General features: G+C 59.0%; 1 protein-coding gene across 7 annotated transcripts in view; it reads left to right on the top strand.

The window, feature by feature from the left end:
* The window catches only part of SHANK3 (SH3 and multiple ankyrin repeat domains 3), a 275,165-nt gene that overhangs the window by 210,222 nt on the left and 41,803 nt on the right, over positions 1-23,140 (top strand). For all 7 annotated transcript variants that reach the window (XM_072344180.1, XM_072344169.1, XM_072344200.1 and 4 more), the window contains exons 16-17: positions 5,293-5,375; positions 10,964-11,088. In XM_072344180.1, the coding sequence (XP_072200281.1) occupies positions 5,293-5,375; positions 10,964-11,088 (208 nt within the window). The remainder of the gene's footprint in view (positions 1-5,292; positions 5,376-10,963; positions 11,089-23,140) is intronic.

Here is a 23,140-nt window from a genome sequence, read left to right on the forward strand (position 1 = left end):
CCCCTCTTCTGTCCTCTGCTTCCATTGCAGGAGCATCACTATCACAGTGTTCCCAGAGGTGTCTGCTCGGTCTCTGGAGCCCCAGGTGGATGGTTGCTCCATTTGGGACAGATCCCAATTTCAGTTGCAGCTGGGGGGCTCTTGCAGGACATGAGTGCACCCTTTGGTAGGGATCTTTCCTCTCAGGCCCCCCAGAGGAGTGATATGGTGGGTTCCAGACCCCCAGGGCACATGCTGCACACACTGCTTGCTGGCCGAAGCCGAAGTGTTTGGTGTGCAAGTCTAAGGGTGGCTGCAGATCTCTATCCCTAAAGCTCTGCCTGCTGGGAGCTGAGCGGGCAGGGATGGAAGCCTCGTGCCACCCCATGGACACCCACACCGCTCTGATGGGGACTTGGTTGTGCTCTCCCAGCTGTGGTGCAAGGCTGGCCCTGCTCAGAGGCAGCTTCTGGAGTGCAGAATGGGAGCAGCTGCTCCATGTGCTGGTCCTGGTTTTCTGGAGCAGAGAGGAAAGGTTGCTCATAAGGACCTGGACTGGCACATTGTGCAGCAGGGAATGAGCAGCTTTGTAGCATTCAGCCTCTGCTGCGTGTCTGCAGCACCCCGGGCTGTGAGTGAGCTTTGCTGGGAAAGGCCCATCCATCTTCCCATCTTCCAGCTCCATCCCACACATCTGAACTCAGGTTGTTCTTGAGCAGAGTCCATGGCAGAGCTGCCCATGAGCAACTGCCGCCACCGCAGCCCGTTCCTGCACCCCGTAACTGCTGGAAAGCTGCGGCACCTTGGAAGCATTTCTAAGTGGGAATGAGCAAGTGAGTCCGTGGGACCAGCTCTGCCCTCAGCTCTGTTTGTTGGGCCCTCAGTATCATGGAATGGTGCAGGTTGGTCATCAGGCCCAGCCGTCAACCCAGCTCTGCTGACCCACCCCCCCAAGTCCCATGTACCACATCCATGCATTGGGGTGGGACTCAACTGCCTCCTGGGCAGCTTCCTCCAGCGCTTCCCAACAGCAGCTGATGTCAACCTGAGCCTCCCCAGGCACAACCTGGGGCCATTTCCTCATCCCATCGCTTGTGAGGAGAGAGAAGAGCCCGACCCCACCGCACCGCAGCCCCTCTGAGCTCACTGCAGTGCAAACACGTGGCCTCCTGACCTCCCAGATGTCCTCCTCCACGTCCCCTGGAGCCGAGCAGCATCTCCTCCTCCTCCTGGAGGCCGTGACTCACATCCCAGCTGTGGGTGCTGTCCCTGGGAGCGGTGCAGTGTGTGCAGCCCCGGAGCCAGCGGTGCCGTTCACCTGACAAAGTGTGGGAGGTCGTTTCAGCGCGGGGTGAATCAGCCCCATTGACTTCACCCAGCAGCTCCATTGAGTCTGAAAGCAGCCCAGCACCCGTAGGTGCTGCTTTCTGCAGCCCACGTCCGACTGCGGGGCTCCCACCTTGCGCTGCAGGGAGGGGAAGAAGGTTTTTGGCTGGGGCTTGGCTGCCTTTCTGCTCATCCCTCTCCTGTCTGCCCGGTGTGTCGCTGCTGCTCAGAGCCCCGGGGCTGCCTGTGCCTCCTGCTGGCCGTCCTGCCATCCCCTTTCCATCCCTGCTGTCCCCACACTCTGCCTTCAGACCATTTCTCCAGCACCAAACAGGCCCAAATGCAGCGTGTGGATGTGGCGATGGGGACGTTGTTATAGTAGGCACAGTGGGGATGGCTTGGGGTTGGATTTGGGACCTGGGGGGTCTTTTTCACTTGAGCATTTCTGATTGTGTGTGTGCATTGAGCCTCATTGAGCCCCAGGGCAGACCCCCTTCAATCCCACTCTTCGCATCCACCTGGTGGTGAGAAATGTGCCAGGCCAGCTCTTCACCCACCTTGCAGTCTTTGTGCTCCCCTTGCTTTTTGCAAGCATGTCCTGTGAGAGCTTCATCAAGCTAAGCTGACGTCAGGGTCTGCATGGCAGAGCTGCCTTCCCGCGCTCGGGAGAGACCCATTGTGTTCCAGCAGGAATCAGGGCTGTTCAGCACAATCACTTCTCTCAGATCATAGAACCACAGAACCATCAAATGGCCTGGATTGAAAAGGACCCCAATGCTCACCCAGTCCCAACCCCCTGCTATTGCAGGGTCACCAACCAGCAGCCCAGGCTGCCCAGAGCCACATCCAGCCTGGCCTTGAATGCCTGCAGGGATGGGGCATCCACAGCCTCCTTGTACATCCTGCCGCGCTGCCCAGCACTCACCACCTTCCCTGCTGGATGTTCTATTAAGCTGTTTTCTGGCTGTTCGAGGTTTTCTGTGGGAGCCTGATCAGCTCCCCTCATCCCATTGCCCGCTCCCACAGACGGGGCCGTGCATCCCTGCAGGTGCTCGGGAGGAGCCAACGCAGTGCTTTGGTGTTTGCCAACCATTGCAGTCGGCTCCAATCCCTCCAGCTGCTGTTTGTTTTACTTCAGCTGGAATTTATCTTTGGCCTTCCCGTTTATTTGGACAAAAACGAGTCCCTGATGTTACTTGTTGGGCACCATCTCCATTCTCTGGTCGCACCGATGCTGCTCCTGCTGCTGTGTCTGCCCCCGGAGCTCCGGCGGTGCAGTCGGTGCCACCCCAGCTGTCTCTCCTACAATTAATTAGCAATAATGAGCAGCTTTTACTTCCCTTTGTGTATGAGGTCCATCTACAGCAGTGTTTGGTTTGGCTCTGCTGAAGCACTGCAGGTTTTCCTGCACTCCATGTGAACCTGAGCGCCTGCGGGTTCATCGTCTGGGTGGAACAACCACGGAGGTTGATGGGAAGAGTTTGAGCTTTGGGGTTTGATCGTGGTTTTCTATGGTCCTCATGGGCAGAATAATCCCAGCCGGATGAGTTGGGTGCTGAGCCCGCTGCTCGGTGAACTGAAAACCACCATTTTGTGCAGAGATGTTTGTTTCAGGCTCGGAGGGGGGGTGCAGGGTTAGGATCTCCCACGGAGCTTCACACGTGCTGTGGAAAGGCAGGGATGCTCCCCTGCATGTTTGGTGTCCTGGGGCTGTTCAGTGATGGCTGGAGGAGGTGAGGACGTGGGACCTGCAGGGACCCGAGGCCAAGGATGGGGCCCTGGGATCTGATCTGGTGGGGGGCACCCAGCCCATGACAGGGATGGAGCTGGGGGGCTCTGTGGTCCCTTCCAGCCCAACCATTCTGGGATTCCATGGTTCTGTGATCTTTAAGGACCATCCCAACCCATCCATTCTATGGCTCTGTGACCTATAAGGACCCTCCCAACCCATCCATTCTATGGCTCTGTGATCCTTAAGGACCCTCCCAACCCATCCATTCTGTGGTTCTGTGACCTATAAGGACCCTCCCAACCCGTCCATCCTATGGTTCTGTGACGTATAAGAACCCTCCCAACCCATCCATTCTGTGGTTCTGTGACCTATAAGAACCCTCCCAACCCATCCATTCTATGGTTCTGTGATCATTAAGGACCCTCCCAACCCATCCATTCTATGGTTTGTCATCTCTAAGGACCCTCCCAACCCATCCATTCTGTGGTTCTGTGATCCTTAAGGACCCTCCCAACCCATCCATTCTATGGTTCTGTGACCTATAAGGACCCTCCCAACCCATCCATTCTGTGGTTCTGTGATCCTTAAGGACCCTCCCAACCCCAAGGCATTCTGTCACTCTACGGGCTGTAAGGATCCCTCAAACCCATCCCATGTTGTGTTTTTATGATTCTATGACACAGGGCTCGGGGTCTGAGACCTCTGGCTGCCATTCCATGCCACGTGCTGCAGCTGCAGCCTCTCCTGGGAGCAGCTGTTAGGAATCCATTCCCGGTGGGATGTCCAAGACTCAGGAGAAGGGCGAGCTTTACGTGTGTCAGGGAGCAGGTGCTGCTGTGGAAGGGCAGGCGTTGTGTTGGAAACACGACAGAGGGGGGGGCTGTGTGACATCCATTGCCCCAGAGCAGATTGTGTGTCTCTATTGGGGTTCCTCCACACCCGGAGCGTTGTTGCTTGATGTTGCGTGGCCAGTTTTCTAGATAGCCTTTGTGTTTTTTAATGCAGAACGCCTAAAATGCCCAGAATTATTGTGCAGACTGCAATATCAGGGATGTGCAAGGAGTTCCATCTCGTGTCCTGCGTCCATTCCAGGGGCAGCCCCACCACACCTGCCTGCATTGCCTGCTGCCGTCACCTCACCGCGCTCTGGGGCACAGAGGGATGGAGCTGGGTCCTCCTGCAGCGTCCATGGCAGCTCCATAGGGCTCTGCCCAGTGATGCCCTGGAGCACCTCTGCTATGGGCACAAGCAGCGAGGGGCTGCAGTGAACCCATGGCACGCTGCGGTGCTGTAGGGTGCACACACATGTGTGGGGTTGGGGGCTGGTGGGGGCCAGGGCCGGCCCACGTGTGCAGATCAGAGGTGGCCCATGTCTGCAGGTTGGGGCTGGTGAACTGAGTGAACTGGGGCTGACACACGCGTGTGTGGGTCAGGGTTTGCACATGTGTGTGTGCAGCTCAGAGGCGTGGCACATGTGTGTGGGTCGGAGCTGGTGCACGCACACACACACGCACACACACACGTGTGTGGGTCAGGGCTGCCCCTGCAGCAATGTGGGGAGGGGGCTGCAGGGCTGCTCTCCCCCCATTGCCGCCCCCCCCACATGGGATGCACGGGATGGGGATGACCCCGACCCTCCCCACCCCCATCCCCCATCACCGGGTTTTTCCTTTAGGTTCACAAAGAGCTCCTTTGTGAAAATGGGACAATGCATCGCCCCCCGCCCCCCCCCCCCCCCTCCCCGCCCGTTCCCAATGACAGACGGTTCCTTAGCAACGCCGGGGGGGCTCTAAGGGAAGATGGGAGCACCGGGATGAGGATATAAACTCCGCCGCTCCCCCTCCCGGAGCTCACCGAGGAGCCCCCTCCCTTTGTCTCACATCCCGGCTCTCCGCACGGAGCATCGCCCACGCCCCCCCCTCTCCTCCTCCCCCCTCCCACCTCCCCTTGCACCGAGCACCGCGCTCCCCATCTCCCGGCCGAGGGCACCGGGGAGCCCGGGGGGGGGGATCGCAGCCCCCCGCATGCGCCCGCAGGTGACCGCGGGGAGCCCGGAGCCCCCCGCCCGCCGCCGCCGTTGTGCTCCGACTGCGGGAGAGGGAGGGAGGGAGCGGCCGCTGCCCCGCTCCGCTGCGATGAGACGCTCCGTGGGAAGAGGAGGGCTCCCCGCAGCCGGCACGAAGACCCCCGGCGGCCGGCAGCATGGTGCTGAGATCTAACCCCAGCGTCATTCTCTTGTGCTCTTTCCTGCCCAGCGACTACATCATCGAGGAGAAGACGGCGGTGCTGCAGAAGAGGGAGCATGAGGGATTCGGGTTTGTGTTGCGCGGGGCCAAAGGTAAGGAGGGGGCTGCGGGCTGCGGGCTGCGGGCTGCGGGGTCGGGGGCGGCCGTGGGGCAGCGCTGCGGGGCCGCTGCGTGACGCGGGGCTGCGCTCGGGGGCGCGCGGCTCTGAGCGCCCCGCTGTCCGCAAGGCGCGTTCGGAGCCGTGCGTTGCACGAGGGCTGCGCTCAGCGGGCAGCCGCCGGGTCCGCCGTGGCGTTGCGGTCGTTGCTTTTTTACGCGTGAAGTTTCGCGCAGTTCCGTGGCTGCGAGCGCTGGGGATCCCTCGGGGGGTGGAGGGGGGGTGGGGGGGGCGCTCAGCCCCAGCGCTGCCCGGGGGGTGCGCGGTCCCTGCAGTGGCGCTGCTGCCGCGGCGGCTCCCGACGCACGGAGCCGTTTTGGCTACAATGAAAGGAATCCCTCCGGGTCTGACGGGAACGTGCGCCGTTCGATGCGCTCAGCCCTGCAGCGAGGGGCGGCTCCCCTCCGGCTGAAGGCTGGGGAGAGCCCGGGGGGCTGCGAGGTACGGCACCGCGGGGGTGGGCTGCTGCCCCGTCGGTGCGGGGTGCCGGGGGGGGGGCAGCATCCCCTGCGGCTGAGAGCTGCGGTTGGGTGACGCTGTCGGGGCTCCGGAGCTGCCTTTGTGCTGCCCGAGCACGGACGGTGCCGGTGGGTGTGCGGTGCTCCTCCACAACGCAGCCCCCATCCCTGTGTGTGCCCTACGTGTGTGTGTGCCATACATGAGTGTGTTGTACGTGTGTGTGTGCCATACATGTGTGTGTGCCATACATGTGTGTGTGTGCCATACATGTGTGTGTGTGCCATACATGTGTGTGTGCCATACATGAGTGTGCCATACGTGTGTGTGCCCTACGTGTGTGTGCCATACATGTGTGTGTGCCATACATGTGTGTGTGCCATACATGAGTGTGCCATACATGTGTGTGCCAGATGTGTGTGTGCCATGCATGAGTGTGCCAGATGTGTGTGTGTGCCATACATGAGTGTGCCAGACGTGTCCGTGTGCTGCTCGCACCACTCCATGCAACACGGAGTGAAACTTCAGTGCTCAAAATGGCATCCATTTCTCTGCCGGCTCAGACTGGCAGCAATGAGGTTAGGGCAGACATGGGGTGAATCTCCTCCTGTTTCTGCCTTTTTTATTGTCATTGGCTCTGTGTCTTCCTTTCTGTGCCAGCACCAGAGGGAAGGTGGGCGGCAGGATGGGCAGAGCTGCAGAGTTCACAGTGGGACTGAGCGGGGTCACCCCACATCCCCCAACCCTTTGGGTTTATAACACAGCGATCCTCTGTCCCAGCCCCATGTTGCTGCTGTGTGCTGCTCACACTTCATTGGGGTAACGAAGCCGCGGTGTCTCGATGATGGGAGAAGGGAGGGAGCGAAGGCAGCGGAGCCCCTGCAGGGGGAAGGAGCCGTGAAGTGAGGCACAGCCGGGCGATCCCTGGAGGAGCCGCACTCAGTGCTGCAGAGGGTGGGGAGAGCCCTGCACAGCACTGGAGGCTGGGATTGCCTAGAGGTGTGTGGAAGCACGGGTTTGGGGAGCCACCCCCTCCCCTTCCATCCCATCCTGCCCCATCCCCTCCCATCCCATCCTCTCCTATCTCATCCCATCCAATCCCATCCTATCTCATCCTGTTCCGTCTCATCTCGTTCCATCCAGTTCCATCCCATCCATCCTATCCAATCCCATCCCATCCTGTTCCATCCCTTCCCATCTTATCCAATCCCATCTCATCCCATCCAATCCCATTCCGTCTTAAACCATCCCCTCCCATCCTATCCTTTCTTGACCCATCTCTTCCCATCCCTTCTTATGCAATCCCATCCAATCTCATCCAATTCCATCCCATCCCATCTCATCCCATCCTGTCTCATCCCATCTCTTCCCATCCAATCCCATCCCATCTTAAGCTATCCCATCCTCTCCCATCCCATCTCTTCCAATCCCTTCTTATGCAGTCTCATCCCACCCCATCTTATCCTGTCCCATCCTGTCCCATCCATCCCCATCCTATCTCTTCCAACCCCATCCCATCTTATCCCATCCCATCTCCATCTGCATCTGGCACCCAGATGAGGTCAGACCCAGGAGCATTTACTCAGAGGCTGCCCTGGGGTCCCTGGGGCTGTGGTTGGGACAGAGCGAGGGCAGCCCTTGAAGGGAGGTGGGAGGCAGCCAGGGGCATCACAGCATGCACACGATACCCACCCCCACTTCAGCAGGAACTCCAATCAGAGGCCACATCTGGAGTTCTACATCCAGGCCAGGCCCCCAGCATGGAGACGTGGGGCAGTGGGAGAGGGGTGGCTGCTGGAGCCCATGGCTTTGGGCACAGCGGTGATGAGCAGAGCTGTGCTCGGAGGCTGCCCGCACGTGGTCTCAGGGGCTCTGTGTCCGTGGAGGGGCTGTGAGTGACCCAATGCAGCTGCCACATCCCAGCAGGGCCTCCCGATGGCACCAGGAGGGCCCATTTGTCACCCCCCACCCCCATCCCTCTGTGTGGGGACACAGCAGGACGCAGTCGGCACCATCCCAGCCCCACAGCTGATGGCATCCAGCATTTCGCAGCCACCCCCATCACAAACACCTGCTTCTTGTTGGCCGCTCTTGCTGTGCTGCAAGGTTCCAGTTTGGTGTCCAGCATCAGCTGTGTGTTCTCAGCCCTCCGCGTGCGGATCTGCAGAGCAGCTGATGGTGAGACAAAGCTCAGGGTGAGCTCAGGGCTCCCACCACCCAGCACTGCACTGCTGCACCCGCAGCCACACGTGGGGCAGGTTTGGTTTCCCTTCCTGCCCAGTGGGCCCAGCAGCAGAACCTCCCCTCCGCAGTGAGTGCTGGAGCAGCAGAGCTCGGTCTGTTGGGGTCTGGCGGTGCTGGAAGGGGAATGGGAAGAGCCCACTGATGGCTTTTGTGCAGAGGAGGAGCGCTGTGGCACTTGGTGACCCTTGGGGTGAGCACAGGGTGGGACTGGAGGGTGTAGTAGAAGCGCTTCAAACAGCATCTGTGTTGTTAAGGGACGTGTCTTCGTTATGGAGATCCCATCCAACCAGCGCGGCCTGTGCCTGGTAACACTGCTGTCTGCATTGACCTGAGAAACTTGAAGTCCTGGGAGCTGTAGGATGGTCCTCTGCAGCTCCTCTCCTCCAAACAGACGTGCTCCACAAGCTGGAGGTTGGTGGCCCTGCATGCAGCAGGAGAGTTGCAGCTTGGAGATCCTCAAGGTCCCTTCCAACCCAACCCATGCTGTGGTTTTCCACTCCATGCTTGTGCTTGCAGAGAAGTAGCTGGGACCCCAACAGTCTGCTCTACTTTCAATTAACTTGCTGTATTTTTCATTGCCGAGCCAGGCTGGGCACAAAAGGAACTTGTGTGCAAGGAGTGTCTTTGCAGAGCCCCGGGGAGCTGCATCATGAAGGCTGGGCTGCTGCAAATCAGAGCAGCTCGGGCTCACCGTGCCGGCTTTGGTTTCAGCGCGGTGCTCACTTGGCTGATGGGAACAAAACTTGAGAGATGTGAAGTCCGGAGCTTCTGAGGGAGCAGCAGAGCTCAGGGGTAGGAAATCCTGCCTCATTACACAGAGCATTGCTGTCCTTCGTCATAGAAGCACAAAACCACAGCATGGCCTGGGCTGAAAAGGACCCCAATGCTCATCCCATTCCAACCCCCTGCTGTGTGCAGGGTCACCAACCAGCAGCCCAGGCTGCCCAGAGCCACATCCAGCCTGGCCTTGAATGCCTGCAGGGATGGGGCATCCACAGCCTCCTTGGGCAACCTGTTCAGTGCGTCACCACCCTCTGGGGGAAAAACTTCCTCCTAAAAGTCCCAAGAGGGAATTTAGGTGCAGGCTGAGGGTTCCAGAGCTGCTGGCTGTGCTGGGGGGGCTGTGTAGGACTCCCATGCTCTGCTCTGGGCCCTTCTATCCCCACCATCCCACTTCTTCCCCACCCTGGACAGCTTTAACCTCACTCAGAGAGTATTGAAGGTTGGAGAAGAGCTCTGAGACCACCAATCCAACCCCAGCCCATCCCACTGCCCACGTCCCCGAGTGCCCCATCCCTGTGCTGACCCAACACCCCCAGCGATGGGGACTCCCCCCTGCCCTGGGCAGCTGTGCAGTGCTGAGCGCTCTTTGGAGCACAGCTTGGTTCCCATCTCCAACCTGGAAGACCAGGAGGGAACAAGGAAGGCCACTCTCTGGCCATCCAGCATCCCTCTCTGGTCCCAGGAGGTGCAGGTCAGTCAGAGCATGGGGGGTTTGAGCACATCTTGTGCCGGTAGTTTTGCTGTTGTGTGACAGTGATGTGGAACATCACCTCCTGTTTGTGCAGGCAGGGTCAGTGGGTTTATTGGCCTCGGTGGTTTCAGGATGTGACCGTGCAGCTTTGCTGGGTGCTCCCAGACCCATCAGCCCATCCCGAGCACCTCTGAGGCAGCCACTGGGGCAGAGCAGCTCCCAGATCAGAGCGGTGCCATTCCCTGCAGCCCCATCCTCTCTCCTGTCCTGGGACGGCCGTGGTGTGGAGGATGCTCTGCTGGTGCTGCCCACACAGGGCTGTGCCACAGCAGCACCAAGCGCTTTGCAAAGATACCTTCTGCCTTTTCCCTGCCCATGGGGCAGGCTGTGAGGAGAGCACATCTGTCTGGGGATGCACGATGGGATTGCACGCGGTTAGGAAAGGGATCTGGAGCTCCTCCTGGTGCTGCTCATTGTGCAGCCCTGGTGAGGCACATCTGGCTGTGCAGCGACAGTTGAACCCCAGCACAAAGGCAGCTCTGTCACAGCACACAGCCCCAAACCCACGCAGAACATTGGAGAGCCACAAAGCCCGGCAGACCCTCGGTACTGCTGTGGGGCTCAGAGCCTGCCCAGGTGCATCACTTCTCAATGCAGCTGGTGTTCCTCAATGCTTGCAGCAGTCTCGTGGCAAAGGAGCCCTCCTCCTCCATCCCCTCGCACATCACATCGTGCGGCTCCTCTCTGCTCCCAGCTGGGCAGGATGCCTTCCCCCGGCTGGTCGGCAGCGCAGGATTGGCCGGGCCTGAGCAGCTGCAGTGCCCTCCTGGTCCAGCTGAGGCCGTTCCTTGGAAGAGCCATTGCTGTGGGGCAGGTTTTACAGCTGGGAATGTGATGAAACCAGGGGCTGCTCGGGCTGATGCGGGTGTCTGTCGGTGAGGAGCTCCCTGCTTCTGAGTGCTCCGGAGGCTCGTAGTGCAGCGTCACACGTGGAGGCACATGTGGTCACGGCGTGGCACCGGGATGCATCTCTGCAGCCACACAGCAGCGAGTGAGCTCCACTCCTGCATCACAGATGTTGTCCCCATTCCATGCGCGGTGCTGGGAGGCAGAGGAGGCTTTGGGGTCGTTCTGGCAGCGGGGGCACTCCGAGCACTCCGAGCTGCTCAGGGGCTCCGGGGCCGTCTGAGGGTCTGAGCCTCAGCCGCTCGGCGGTAGCTGCGGTTCCCGCATGAAGCCAAGGCATGCCGTGCACGCAGCCCGATCCGGTTCTCCCGGATCCCGGACGCTTCTCCCCGGTCCTGCCCGCTCCCCAGCACAGCGCCTCAATCTCTGTCTGTCTTTTGCAGCTGAAACCCCGATCGAGGAGTTCACCCCGACGCCGGCCTTCCCCGCGCTGCAGTACCTGGAGTCCGTGGACGTGGAGGGCGTTGCGTGGCGGGCTGGGCTCCGCACGGGAGACTTCTTGATCGAGGTGAGCCCGGCGGGGGATGTGGGGGCTGCCGGCTGCCCTGCGCTCTGCTGCCGGCCTTCAGCGGGCGCTGTGAGCGGTGGGAGCTGCTGAAATGCTGGGGGGGGGCTCGGAGAAAAAAGCGTTCTTGTGTGCAGCCATCCGAGTGGGTCCGTGCGCTCTGTGCTCGAGAAGGGCCGAGCGGCTCCTTTCTGCCCTCTGAAATCAAGGGGAGGCCGGAACTTGCAGGAAAAACCCGTCGGGTGCCGCCTCTGCGGGCCCGTCGGGATTGTTTTGTGCTGGTATCGCTCGTGGCTTTGCAAAACGTGGTGCGATAATTGGGGTCTGAAGAGGAAGCAGATGAGCCGCATGCCGCGCGCTGTCTCCCGCGTGGCCCTTCCTCGGCCGACCTGCAGGGGCTGCTCGTGGTTCCGGGGGCTGCGATGGATGCGGGGGGCTCAGGGGGTCCCGCGGTGCCCCCGGCCCCATTTGCTGTTCCGTGCAGGGCTGCGGTGCCCCGGAGCTCGCAGTCCCCGGGCACGGAGGGAGGGCTGTGAGGAGCTCTCCTCGTTAGCAGGGGGCAGATTGAAGGAGCGATGGGGAGGAGAGCGATAACGGGAATTCGGTCATGTGTGCGGGGACTCTCGTTGCTACGGGAGGGAAGTGTGGGAGAAATTACTGCCGGGAGTGAGAAGGAAAATGAGGTTCAGAATCTGCACCGAACGGGCACAGCGGGGATAGGCCGAGTTGGAGCCCGAGAAGGGGCTGTTACGGAGCAATGGGGGAGGAAGGGTTCTCGGATCGCTGCGTCTGCATCGTCACTGCAAATGGAGCCCAGGGCCACCGGGAGCTGCTGCAGGGGGAGCTGCGGAGCTGCCTTCCCATCCCTGCGGCTCTGGAGCTCCCTGGATCCTCTGAGCCCCGCAGCGGGGACGGAGCAGATCGGACCGAGCGAATGAACGTGGTCGGGGATGGGAGCAGCGTGTGGAGCGGGGTTTTGCTTTCTGGGGTTTTGCTTTCTGGGGTTTTGCTTTCTGGGGTTTTCCTATGCAAATATCCCAAGGCTTTAAAGCAGTAAGGCAGCACGTTCTGCCTGCATCAATGCAATGTGGGGATGTGAGATGTGGAAGGAAGAAATCCTTCACCCGCAGGCGGTGCAGCCCCGGCGCTGCTGCCCAGAGCTGTGGGTGTCCCATCCCTGCAGGTGCCCGAGGCTGTGCATGGGACCCTGGGCAGCTGAGCTGGGGGGCACCCAGCCCATGGCAGGAATGGGGCGGGGGGTCCCTTCAACCCAATCAGTTTGGGATTCTATAATCCATCACATTCCTCCCAACCCAACCACTCTGTGCTTCTGGCATCATTAAGGACCATCCCAACCCAACCATTCTTTGGCTCTCCAACTGTACCAGCTGCAGAGCTGCTCCTGGTGCTGGGGGGGGGCTTTGCTGAGCCCTCCTGAAGCTCCCACTGAGGAATGCCCCTTTCTGTGGCTGTTGGGCTGTGCAGTGCACATCTCCCAGCTCAGGGGAATCTTGCTGGGAATGCTTCTTCCAGATGCTCCTTCGTCAGCCCACCCCAGCACGTGGGTTACAGATGTGCTGCATTCAGAATGAAGCTGCACAGGCACTGTGAGTGTGGGGCTGCACCTCTGTCCCCACTGCGATTCATCTCCAGGCTTTTGGCTGTGCAGCTTTGTGGTGCTGGAGGTCCATGTTAGACAGACATACATCATGTGCTCTCACGTCGGAGCCGGTGAATTCCAATAAAGAAATGGAGGTGGGGAATGCTGAGAGGAGCTTTCTGGTGCAGCAGTGTTTGCTGATGGTACCCCGTGTGAGTGCTGGGATTGCCGGGGCTGGGGGCAGTTCTGCTCACAGGAGCACAGAATCACTCCAGTTAGAAAACAGCTCCGAGATCCACAGCCCAGCCCAGCCCAGCTCACCACCCTCACTGATGGCATCCCCGGGTGCCACATCCTTCAGCCCTGTACACCCGCAGGGCCGGGGATCCCCCTGCTGTCCAGTGACCGAGTTTATTGCTCTGGTCGCGCTGATGGATTCATCAGAGCTCCTCTGCCTGTCATCACTCCTCTGCTCCCTTATGATTATGGCAATTGGCCTTGAATCGTGTTATCCAGCAGCAGCAACCCGCTGCCACGTCTACAGCTGTGCCTGCCCTGCAGTTCTCCTCCTGCTGACCCCCTCCAGCAGAGCCCTCCCAGCTCCCATCCCTGCAGAGCCTGGGGCTGCCCAGCGCTCTGCCCTCAGCCCTGCACGCATCTGCCAGCAGAAATGCAAGCAATGGGAGCGTGTTTGGAGTTCAGCCCCCCCAGCTGATGCTGTGCCTGTGGCAGCAGCCAAGTGCTCCATCTTCCAGGAGCGGTTTGCAGCCCTCAGATACGGCAGCAGATCACAATATCTGCCCCTCGGTCTCATCCCATGGAATTCCTGTGCCACCCCTCAGTGTGTTTCCATGGGCTGCCGCAAACTCTTGGCTTCAGCTTTCTGTTCCCTTTGTAATTCTCCTCTCCCCTTCCCTCCCCCACCATGCTGTGGCTGCACTACCCGGTGTCCAGCAGCATCCAGATGTGCAGACCGAACCCCAGCTGGAATTCCAGCTCAGCATCGTTGTCGTCTGCTGATCCAAGAGCCAAAGGGTCCCATTGTTTGGATTCTTAATGCTGAAACAAACGAATGTCTGAACCCACTGAAGTGAGTTTGTATGTTCGGGTCGCAGGGAGAGCATTGGTTCCCAGCTCCTGCCCTGCAGCTGCGATGGATGGCGTGGAGCAGAGCTGCCCTGGGGTTGGGGTGCTGCTCTGGGGATGGGGGGCACACAGACTGCACTGCTCTGCATGTGTGGGGTGGGCAGATCCAGGGCTTGGAGCTCTGAGGGAGCTGGGCTTGTTCAGCCTGGAGGAGAGAAGGCTGCAGGGTGAGCTCACTGCAGCCTGCCAGGACCTGAAGGGAGCCTGCAAACAGGGGGGGAGTCTGCTCCATTGAAAGGGTTGATAACAGCAGGACGAGGGAAAATGGTTTGGAGTTGAAGGAGGGAAGACTGAGGTTGGATGTCAGGGGGAAGTTCTGTACTGTGAGAGTGGGGAGGTGCTGGAACAGCTGCCCAGAGAGGCTGTGGATGCCCCATCCATCCCTGGAGGTGTTGAAGGCCAGGTTGGATGGAGCCCTGGGCAGCCTGGGCTGGTATTCAGTGTGGAGGTTGGTGGCCCTGCCTGTGGTGGGGGGTTGGAGCTCTGTGATTCTGGAGGTCCCTTCCAACCCAACCACTCTGTGACTCTGTGCCCTTTGCTCAGCACTGAGATCCCCACCTCCCACAGCACAGCCGTCTATGGAAGGAAGCGGGTGAGTGTCCTCCTGCTCAGCTTCTCCTGGGGCTGTCCCTGCAGGTGTGGAACACTCACACTGGCCGTGCCAGCTCCCCCCAGGGCAACTCTGCTTTGCTGCATGTCCGCATCCATGGGGCTGCTGTGCCAGCAGAGCTGCAGGAGACCTCAGCACAGCCCCGGTGGGAACCCCTGTCTGCAGAGAGCTGTGTGTGCGTGATGGAACCTGGGCAGCAGTTCAGGCCTCTGAGCTCTTGGGACCTACATGGGGGGGGACTTGTTGTACTTGGGCTGTGATGTATCGTAGTTGATGTGATGTGAGCTCAGGGGGTCATACTGAGCTCAGGGTATCACATAGTGAGCTCAGGGTGTCGCATAGTGAGCTCAGGGTGCCACATATTGTGCTCAGGGTGTCACGTATTGTGCTCAGGCTGTCACATAGTGAGCTCAGGCTGTCATACTATGCTCAGGCTGCCACATAGTGAGCTCAGGGTGTCACATGTTGTACTCAAGGTGCAGCATACTGTGCTCAGGCTGCCACATAGTGAGCTCGGTCTCACACATTGTGCTCAGGGTGTCACACATTGTGCTCAGGGTGTCACACATTGTGCTCAGGGTGTCACACACCAGCCCTGAGCGGTGCTGGCTGCATTGACCCACTGATCCCTGCCTGTTTGGGGATGACAGGGCAGACTTTCCAGGAGCAGTGCCCATTCTGCAGGCCCTGTCCCTGCATCCCAGCACTGCAGGCTCCTGGTGCAGCCCTGTGGGCAGCAATGCTGAACATGGAGCCGCTCCGTGGAGCAGCTGGTCTTTGTTCTCAGTGCTGTTGGGAGGTTTCTCTCTGAGGCCTCTGGGTATTACCAGCGTGGTGGGATATGCCATCACTGCCAGTCCTTATGAGCAGAGAGCCCTGACACCAAACCAGTCTTTCCAATGGGAATTCAGGCTGGAGATGGGGACCAAGCTGTGCTCCAAAGAGCGCTCAGCACTGCACAGCTGCCCAGGGCAGGGGGGAGTCCCCATCCCTGGGGGTGTTGGGTCAGCACAGGGATGGGGCACTTGGGGACGTGGGCAGTGGGATGGGCTGGGGTTGGATCAGGGATCTCAGAGCTCTTTTCCAACTGGAATCATTCTGTGATCCGTGGTTAATCTTTATCAGCAGACACAGCTTCTCCCCGAGCTTCTTTTGGTTCCCATTGCTGTCCTTACCCTGCCACAGCTCCAGCTGCACTCTGACCTCTCCTGTGGGCTCCAGTAATGCATGGACTGTTTTGGAGCCTCTCACTGCTCCTCCTTCCTGCCCAGTTGCTCCATGCATTTCAGTTCATTTCCAAGTTTGGCACCACGTTGATTCTTCTGCAAAAACAGCCCGTCTTCCTCCTCAGCAGGACGGGCCGTTCCTGAGATCTCAGCCCATTTGTTTCTAACCCAGCGCTGCTTCCCCTCCTGCTGCTCCCCAGGAACCACTTCCCAGCAGTTCCCCACATAACCCAGGGCTGTCCCACCCTCAGCCCCAGCTCTGCACCCACCTTCCAGGCTGCCCCCCTCCACTGCAGCCGTCTGCCTTGAGCTCCCCCTCCCTGCCAGCTTCCCCTGCCCTGATTCTGTTCCCTATTCCCCGGTGCACCCCGCTCAGAGCCCTCCAGGCCAGCAGCTGAGCTCACACAGCTCTTCTCCCTCTCATGGTTTTTCTGGTGGTCCCCTGTGGGGCTCCAGGATGGAGATGCCTCGTGTCTGGCAGCACAGCCTGGGGCTGCCCTCCTTGGTGGGTCTTCATCTGAGCAGACTCAGCTGAGAGCAGTGCTGGAACTCACTGCGTCCCCATCATCCCCAGCCCCAAGGCTGTCACCCTTGAGCTGCTCCAGGATTTTCCTGGAGGAATCGCCATCGCCCACAGGGGGAGCAACAAGGGCTGCAAATCAGGAGGACAGAGGAGTCCCAAAACCTCCCAAGCCCTGTCCTGAGCACACAGCAACCGTCCAGGACAGCTCTGGCTCGTGGAGTCGCTGCTCTGTGCCTCCCTCAGGGCCAACAGCCCTCCCAGTGACATTGCCTGGGGGTGACAAGCAAAGCCCTGAAATCAACTCCAGGAGGAAACCACCCAGCAGAACCCGATTGTGTCTCTTCTTTCCTGAGCTCTGTTTGCCAAGGCAGAGCTCCCGCTCCACTTGGTGTCTTTTTGCCCCTTGGAAATAGAGAGCGTGGGGAAAGGAGGACTGGGGAAGGGAAGGAGGATCGTGCTGGAGATGGTCCAGGCAAAATCAGTGCACACACATCTATGGGCCCCAGCAGGACAAACCACGAGTGCTGAGGGAGCTGCAGAGGTGATGGCTGAGCTGCCGTCACCTTGGGGAGCTCCTGGAGAATGGGAGAGGACCCCATAGGATGGAGGAGAGCCGGTGCCAGCCCCGTCTCCAAAAAGGGCAGTGAGGATCCGAGCACCTCCGGGCCTGTCAGCCTCATCTCCATCCCCAGAGATGGAGCAGCTCATCCTGGGCGCCATCACCAAGCAGACGGGAGAGAAGAAGGTGATCAGGAGCAGCCAGTGTGGGGTCACCAAGGGGAAGTCACCAAGTGGTGCCGTCACTGGCTGTGGGCAGCAGTGGGTGCAGTGCTGGGACTTCAGCACGGCGTTGGGGGCCGTCAGCCACAGCATCCATGCAGGGATAGGTGAGAGGGCAGTGAGGTGGGCTGAGAGCTGATGGTGGGCAGAGCTCCGAGGGCTGTGATAGTGGTGTAGAGTCCAGGGGAGCTGCAGCGAGCGGCACTTCCAAGGGTGGGTGCCGGGTTCGGTCTCATTTGCCATCTCCATCAGTGACCTGGATGAAGGACTGAGTGCACCCACAGAGAGTTTGGCACAGAGCTGGGAGGAGAGGCTGACACCCCGCAGGGCTGCACTGACAGCCTGCGAGAGCCGGGTGGGCTGAGAATGGGGCAGGGAGGAGGCTGATGGGATCCTGAGCCTGGGGGGAGCAGCCACAGCATCAGTGCAGGTTGGGGCTGAGCTGATGGAAGGGGGCTCTGCAGGGAGGGACCGGGGGGTCAGCAGGCTGACTGTGAGCCAGCAGTGTGCCATGGTGCCCAGGAAGGCAAATGGGCTCCCAGGGTGTCTTACAAAGAGGTCACATCTTGAGTACTGTGTTCAGTTTTGGGCTCCTCAGTACAAGAAAGACATTGAGGCCCTGGAACGTGTTCAAAGAAGGGCAACAAAACTGGTGAGGGGTTTGGAGCACAAGTCATATGAGGGACGGCTCAGGGAGCTGGATTGTTTAGCCTGGAGAAGAGGAGGCTCAGGGGAGACCTCATTGCACTCTACAGTGTCCTGTGATGAGGAGGAGCTTGGCCTCTTCTGCCAGGCAACAAACAGGACCCGAGGAAATGGCCACAAGTTGCATCAGATGAGGTTTAGACTGGATGTAAGAAGGAACTTGTTCTCTCAGAGCGGTCAGGCACTGCAATGGCTGCACAGGGAGGTGGTGGAGTCGCCATCCCTGGCAGTGTTCAAGAGGTGTCTGGATAGGAAGCCAGGAGAGATGGGTGAGTGGTTGCTGTAGGTATGGTGAAGGGAGGACGGTTGGACCGGATGATCTTGTAGGTCCTTTCCAACCTTGTGATTCTGTCATTCTATGACTGGCGGCTCAATAGGGACGTGCAGCTGTGGGAGGAGCTCTGCTGGCCAGGATCGGTGCTGTGTGCGCGGAGCTCACGGCACGGAGAGCAGCCCGAGGGTGGGAGGGCACCGCTCCTCCACCGCCACCACTTGGGTGCTTGGGAATATCAGCTTTATGTAACCAAGAGGATCGGGGGGTTGTTTGAGGACACGGTGCTAAACGCAGCCCGAAAAGCAGGGGAAGAAAATGGCTGGGCAAGACTTCACCCCACTGCGGTGCGTTAATGGAGGAGCCGTTAAATACCAGAAAGGTCAGCGAGGAGGGGAGCAGGAAACGAAGTGAATTGGAGCTGAGGTGTGTGGGAGGCTGGGAAGGGAAGCCGAAGGAAATATCAGCGGCCGGTACGTGAAGCTCGGAAGGCATTTTAGCGCAGTGGAAGCAAAAAGGAGTCGTCTGGTAGGGATGCATTTCTAAATGTAAATGGTGGAATTGTGTATTCTGGTGCAAAAAAAAAAAAAAAAAAAAAAAAAAGCAAAAAATTAAAAAAAAAAAAAAGCAAGAAAAGGCAGCAATGTTCTGTTCTGAGTTTGGAACAAATCAGGAGGATGTATCCATCCATATGATGCGCTTGGAACAGAAAGTTTCCCAGCTGTAACCAAGGAGAAAGTGAGATAGTATTTGCTAAAAATAAAGGCACTCAAATTAACAGGCTGGGGAGCAGAAAGCAGCGCTGAGCTGCCTGCAGCCTGCGGCCCACAGACGGTGGAATCTCCAAGGCTGGGGAGGGCTGCTGCTGCTCTGCTCTGCTGCAGGCAGGAACCAGGGGATGCACGGAGCTGCAGCTTGTGGAGATGAGGATCAGCGCCTGGGGAGGTCATGAAAGCACCCAGCTGGAGCACAGCAAGGACTTTGAGAAGGGCAGGGCAGGGCTGTCAGTGCAGAGCAGTGCAGTGCAGTGCAGTCAGTGCAGAGCAGTGCAGTGCAGTCAGTGCAGAGCAGTGCAGAGCAGTGCAGTTAGTGCAGAGCAGTGCAGAGCAGTGCAGTCAGTGCAGTGCAGTGCAGTCAGTGCAGAGCAGTGCAGTCAGTGCAGAGCAGTGCAGAGCAGTGCAGTTAGTGCAGAGCAGTGCAGAGCAGTGCAGTCAGTGCAGTGCAGTGCAGTCAGTGCAGAGCAGTGCAGTCAGTGCAGAGCAGTGCAGCTCACTGCCTTCCCTTGACTTTGCTGCAGGGCTGCTTAAAGCCGGGGCTACTTTTACGTCTTCTGCAAATCACAGAACTGCAGAATGGCCTGGGTTGCAAAGGACCCCAATGCTCATCCCGTTCCAACCCCCTGCTGTGTGCAGGGTCGCCAACCAGCAGCCCAGGCTGCCCAGAGCCACATCCAGCCTGGCCTTGAATGCCTGCAGGGATGGGGCATCCACAGCCTCCTTGGGCAACCTGTTCAGTGCATCACCACCCTCTGGGGGAAAAACTTCCTCCTAAGATCCAACCTGAACCTCCCTGTCTCACTTTCAAACCATTCCCCTTGTCCTATCACTGCCCACCCTCACAAGCAGCCGTTTCTCCTCCTGGTTATACACTCCCCATGGCTCTCCCCACTGCCCTGGGCAGCAGTGCGGTGCTGACTGCTCTCAGGAGAAGGGATGTCTCCCATTCTCCACCCTGACCCTGCCCTGGTGCTCCCCTGGAGCGCTGTGTAAGAGCTGTGGGTGCCACCAGCTGGGAGCGGCTCCCAGGGCGGCTTTGCTGCTGCACGCCTTCTTCCAGCAGTGTGTGCACACAGAGAGTGCAGGAGAGGGGAATGGGCTGAGTCTGGGGAATGTAATGCAGCAGGAGATACGGGCTTCTCCCAGATAATTGTCTTAACAGCAGCTGATTGCGTGGGACGTGGTGGAGATGTCTGAATTGTGTATGCAGGGGATAAGCTTTGAGTGTCCTGTGAACCTGCAGGGAGAGCTGCAGCTTTGGTAGATGACTGAAGCAGTGCTTTGTGCAGATCAGGAATTCATACCACAGGGTATGAACCTGAAGCTGCTGAGCAGAATGCAGAGAGGGGCCCCAAAAGGATTCAGGAGCTGAAAAAGGCTCTGTGGGGCTGAAGGAGTCCGTCCATCTCAGCATCTGAGGGCACTGCTGGGGGCTCTCAGCTCAGAACCATGGCTGGGTTGTGTTGGGTTGTGCTGGTTTGGGTTGTGTTGTGCTGTATTGGGTGGTGTTGGGTTGTGTTGGGTAGTGTTGTGTTGTGCTGTGTTGGGTTGGGTTGTGTTGGGTTGGGTTGTGCTGTGTTGGGTTGTGTTGGTTTGGGTTGGGTTGTGCTGTATTGGGTTGTGCTGGGTTGGGTTGTGTTGTGCTGGGTTGGGTTGGGTTGTGTTGGGTTGGGTTGGGTTGTGCTGTGTTGGGTTGTGCTGTATTGGGTTGTGCTGCGTTGTGTTGTGCTATGTTGGGTTGTGTTGTGCTGTGTTGGGTTGTGTTGTGCTGGGTTGGGTTATGTTGTGTTGGGTTGGGTTGTGCTGTGTTGGGTTGTGTTGTGTTGTGTTGTGCTGTGTTGGGTTGTGTTGTGCTGGGTTGGGTTATGTTGTGTTGGGTTGGGTTGTGCTGTATTGGGTTGTGTTGTGCTGTATTGGGTTGTGCTGTGTTGGGTTGTGTTGGGTTGGTTTGGGTTGGGTTGGGTTGAGTTGGAGGGATGCACAGCCCATCCTGTCCCACCTGTGCCCCCTCCCAGGGGGAGTTTCCACCACCCCATGCAGAGCAGAGCAGCTCACTGCAGGGCTCAGGATGGATACGGACATTCCCCTGGGTTACCTTGGTGGTGAATTACAGTGAAATCCCATTTTGTAGCATTTCTACACCAGTTTTTGCTATGCTGTGAGTGTGAGGTTGCCTGGGAAAGGCAGGAAGGACAATGTGGAGCTCAGGTTCTTCCAAGGAGTGACAGGAGAATTGTGCAGGCTTCCTGCAGGTGGAGTGCTTTGTGGTGCTGAGGTGAGGCTGGCAGTCAGACATCAGAGCTCTGCTGTGAGCAGTGTGTAGGGTCATAGAACCACAGCATGGCCTGGGTTGCAAAGGATCCCAATGCTCATCCAGTTCCAACCCCCTGCTGTGTGCAGGGTCACCAACCAGCAGCCCAGGCTGCCCAGAGCCACATCCAGCCTGGCCTTGAATGCCTGCAGGGATGGGGCATCCACAGCCTCCTTGGGCAACCTGTTCCAGTGTGTCACCACCCTCGGGGGGAAAATCTTCCTCCTAAGATCCAACCTAAACCTGCCCTGTCTCAGTTTCAAACCATCACCCTTGTCCTATCACTGCCCACCCTCACAAACAGCCATTCCCCCTCCTGTTTATTTGCTCCTTTCAAGCACTGGAAGGCCACAGTGAGGTCTCCCTGCAGCCTTCTCTTCTCCAAGCCAAACAAGCCCAGCTCCCCCAACCTTTCCTCATAGGAGAGCTACTCTCTGAAGGTTTGTTGTGCATCACAGAACCATCCCAGCATCCCAGAGTGGTTGGGTTAGAAGGGACCTTATAAATCATGCGATCCCATGGGTTGGGTCAGAAGGGACCCCGAAGCCCCCCAAGCCCACCCCTGCCATGGGCTGGGTGCCCCCCAGTTCAGGCTGCCCAGAGCCCCATCCACAGCCTCGTTCAGCTCCAGGGATGGGGCCATGTCAGGACTCCCCCCCTCTGGCTTTCTGGTTGTTGCACCGCATTCCTCCTGCTTGCTTTCCACCAGGAGAAGAGGAAAATTATTCCAGGCCTCAGAGCTCACGTCTCTCATTAACACTTCTTAATGCCAGGGATCTGCTCTGCGCAGGTGAGCTGTTGTCAGGGCAGAGTTCTCCCTCCCTGCTGTGCTGGGAAGGCACAGATATCACATAATGGAGGAACGGACCGGGAAGTGAGTGAGTCAGAACTCAGCCTTCACAATTCCCTGCTCATACTGTGCATTTCCCTGAACTGCTCCTCGCTGCTGCGTGTCATGTGGATAATGAAGTGCTCGGAATGGACCACGGCACGCTTGCTGAAGCTGCCTGGATAACATTTGTGTCATCCTTCTGCAATCCAACGTGACTTTGGGTAGCGCTCAGCATTAAACAACGCCATCCTTGCCAAGGGGATGGAGTTCAACGAGAGCAGGGAGGGCTGAGAGGGCTGAGAAGGCAGGGGCAGCGCGGGGTCCTGCACCTGGGGAGGAGCAGCCACTGGCATCAGTGCAGGCGGGGGGCTGAGCTGCTGGGAAGGGGCTCTGAGGAGAAGGAGCTGGTGGAGGAGGGTTCTGGTGGCCAACGGTTGGCCAACAGTTGACCAGTGGTTGGCCAATGGTTGCCCAACGGTTGGCCACTAGCCAGCAGTGTGCCCAGGTGGCCATGAAGGCCGGTGAGACCCTGGGGTGCTGGGGTGCAGCTCTCAGGGAAGATGGGCATCGTTTTCTTATGGTCCCACAGCTCTCCAGAGATGAGGCCCGTGGCACAGGGGTTTGATTTAGCAGTATATGTAATGTGCAGCAGCAGCGTAAGTGACAGCACAGCACGGCAGTTGCCACGCGGCACGGTACGGATGTGGTTCCCTTCACCAGTCTCTGATCTGCTCCCCATGATGGCACTGGGTATCCCAAGTCGCCAGGAGGGCACATATGGGCTAAAAGCACTTGAGACCCATTGCTGTGATGGAGTTCTTTCTGCTCACTGTTCAGTTCTCCATCGGGTTTATCCACGTGTACAGCCCCTCCCCCTGAATTGGTCCATATACAGAGCCATAGAATCACGGAATCTTTTAGTCTCAAAAAGATCTCCAAGATGGAGCCCCACCGCCCACCTGCCACCACCATTTCCCCACTGCCCACGTCCCCGAGTGCCCCATCCCTGTGCTGACCCAACACCCCCAGGGATGGGGACTCCCCACTGCCCTGTGCAGCTGTGCAGTGCTGAGCGCTCTTTGGAGCACAGCTTGGTCCCCATCTCCACCCTGACCCTCCCAGCGCACCGTCAGCCCATCCCCTCCCGTCCCATCGCCATTCCCTGCGGATGGAGACCAACCCCTCCTTCCCTCCATCCTCCTTTCAGGAGGGGCACAGAGCGCTGAGCTCTCCCTGAGCCCCTCAGCCCCACACTGCCCCATCCCCTCCCTCAGT

This window comes from Excalfactoria chinensis, chromosome 1, assembly GCF_039878825.1.
Source record: "Excalfactoria chinensis isolate bCotChi1 chromosome 1, bCotChi1.hap2, whole genome shotgun sequence".
Taxonomy (NCBI): Eukaryota; Metazoa; Chordata; class Aves; order Galliformes; family Phasianidae; genus Excalfactoria; species Excalfactoria chinensis.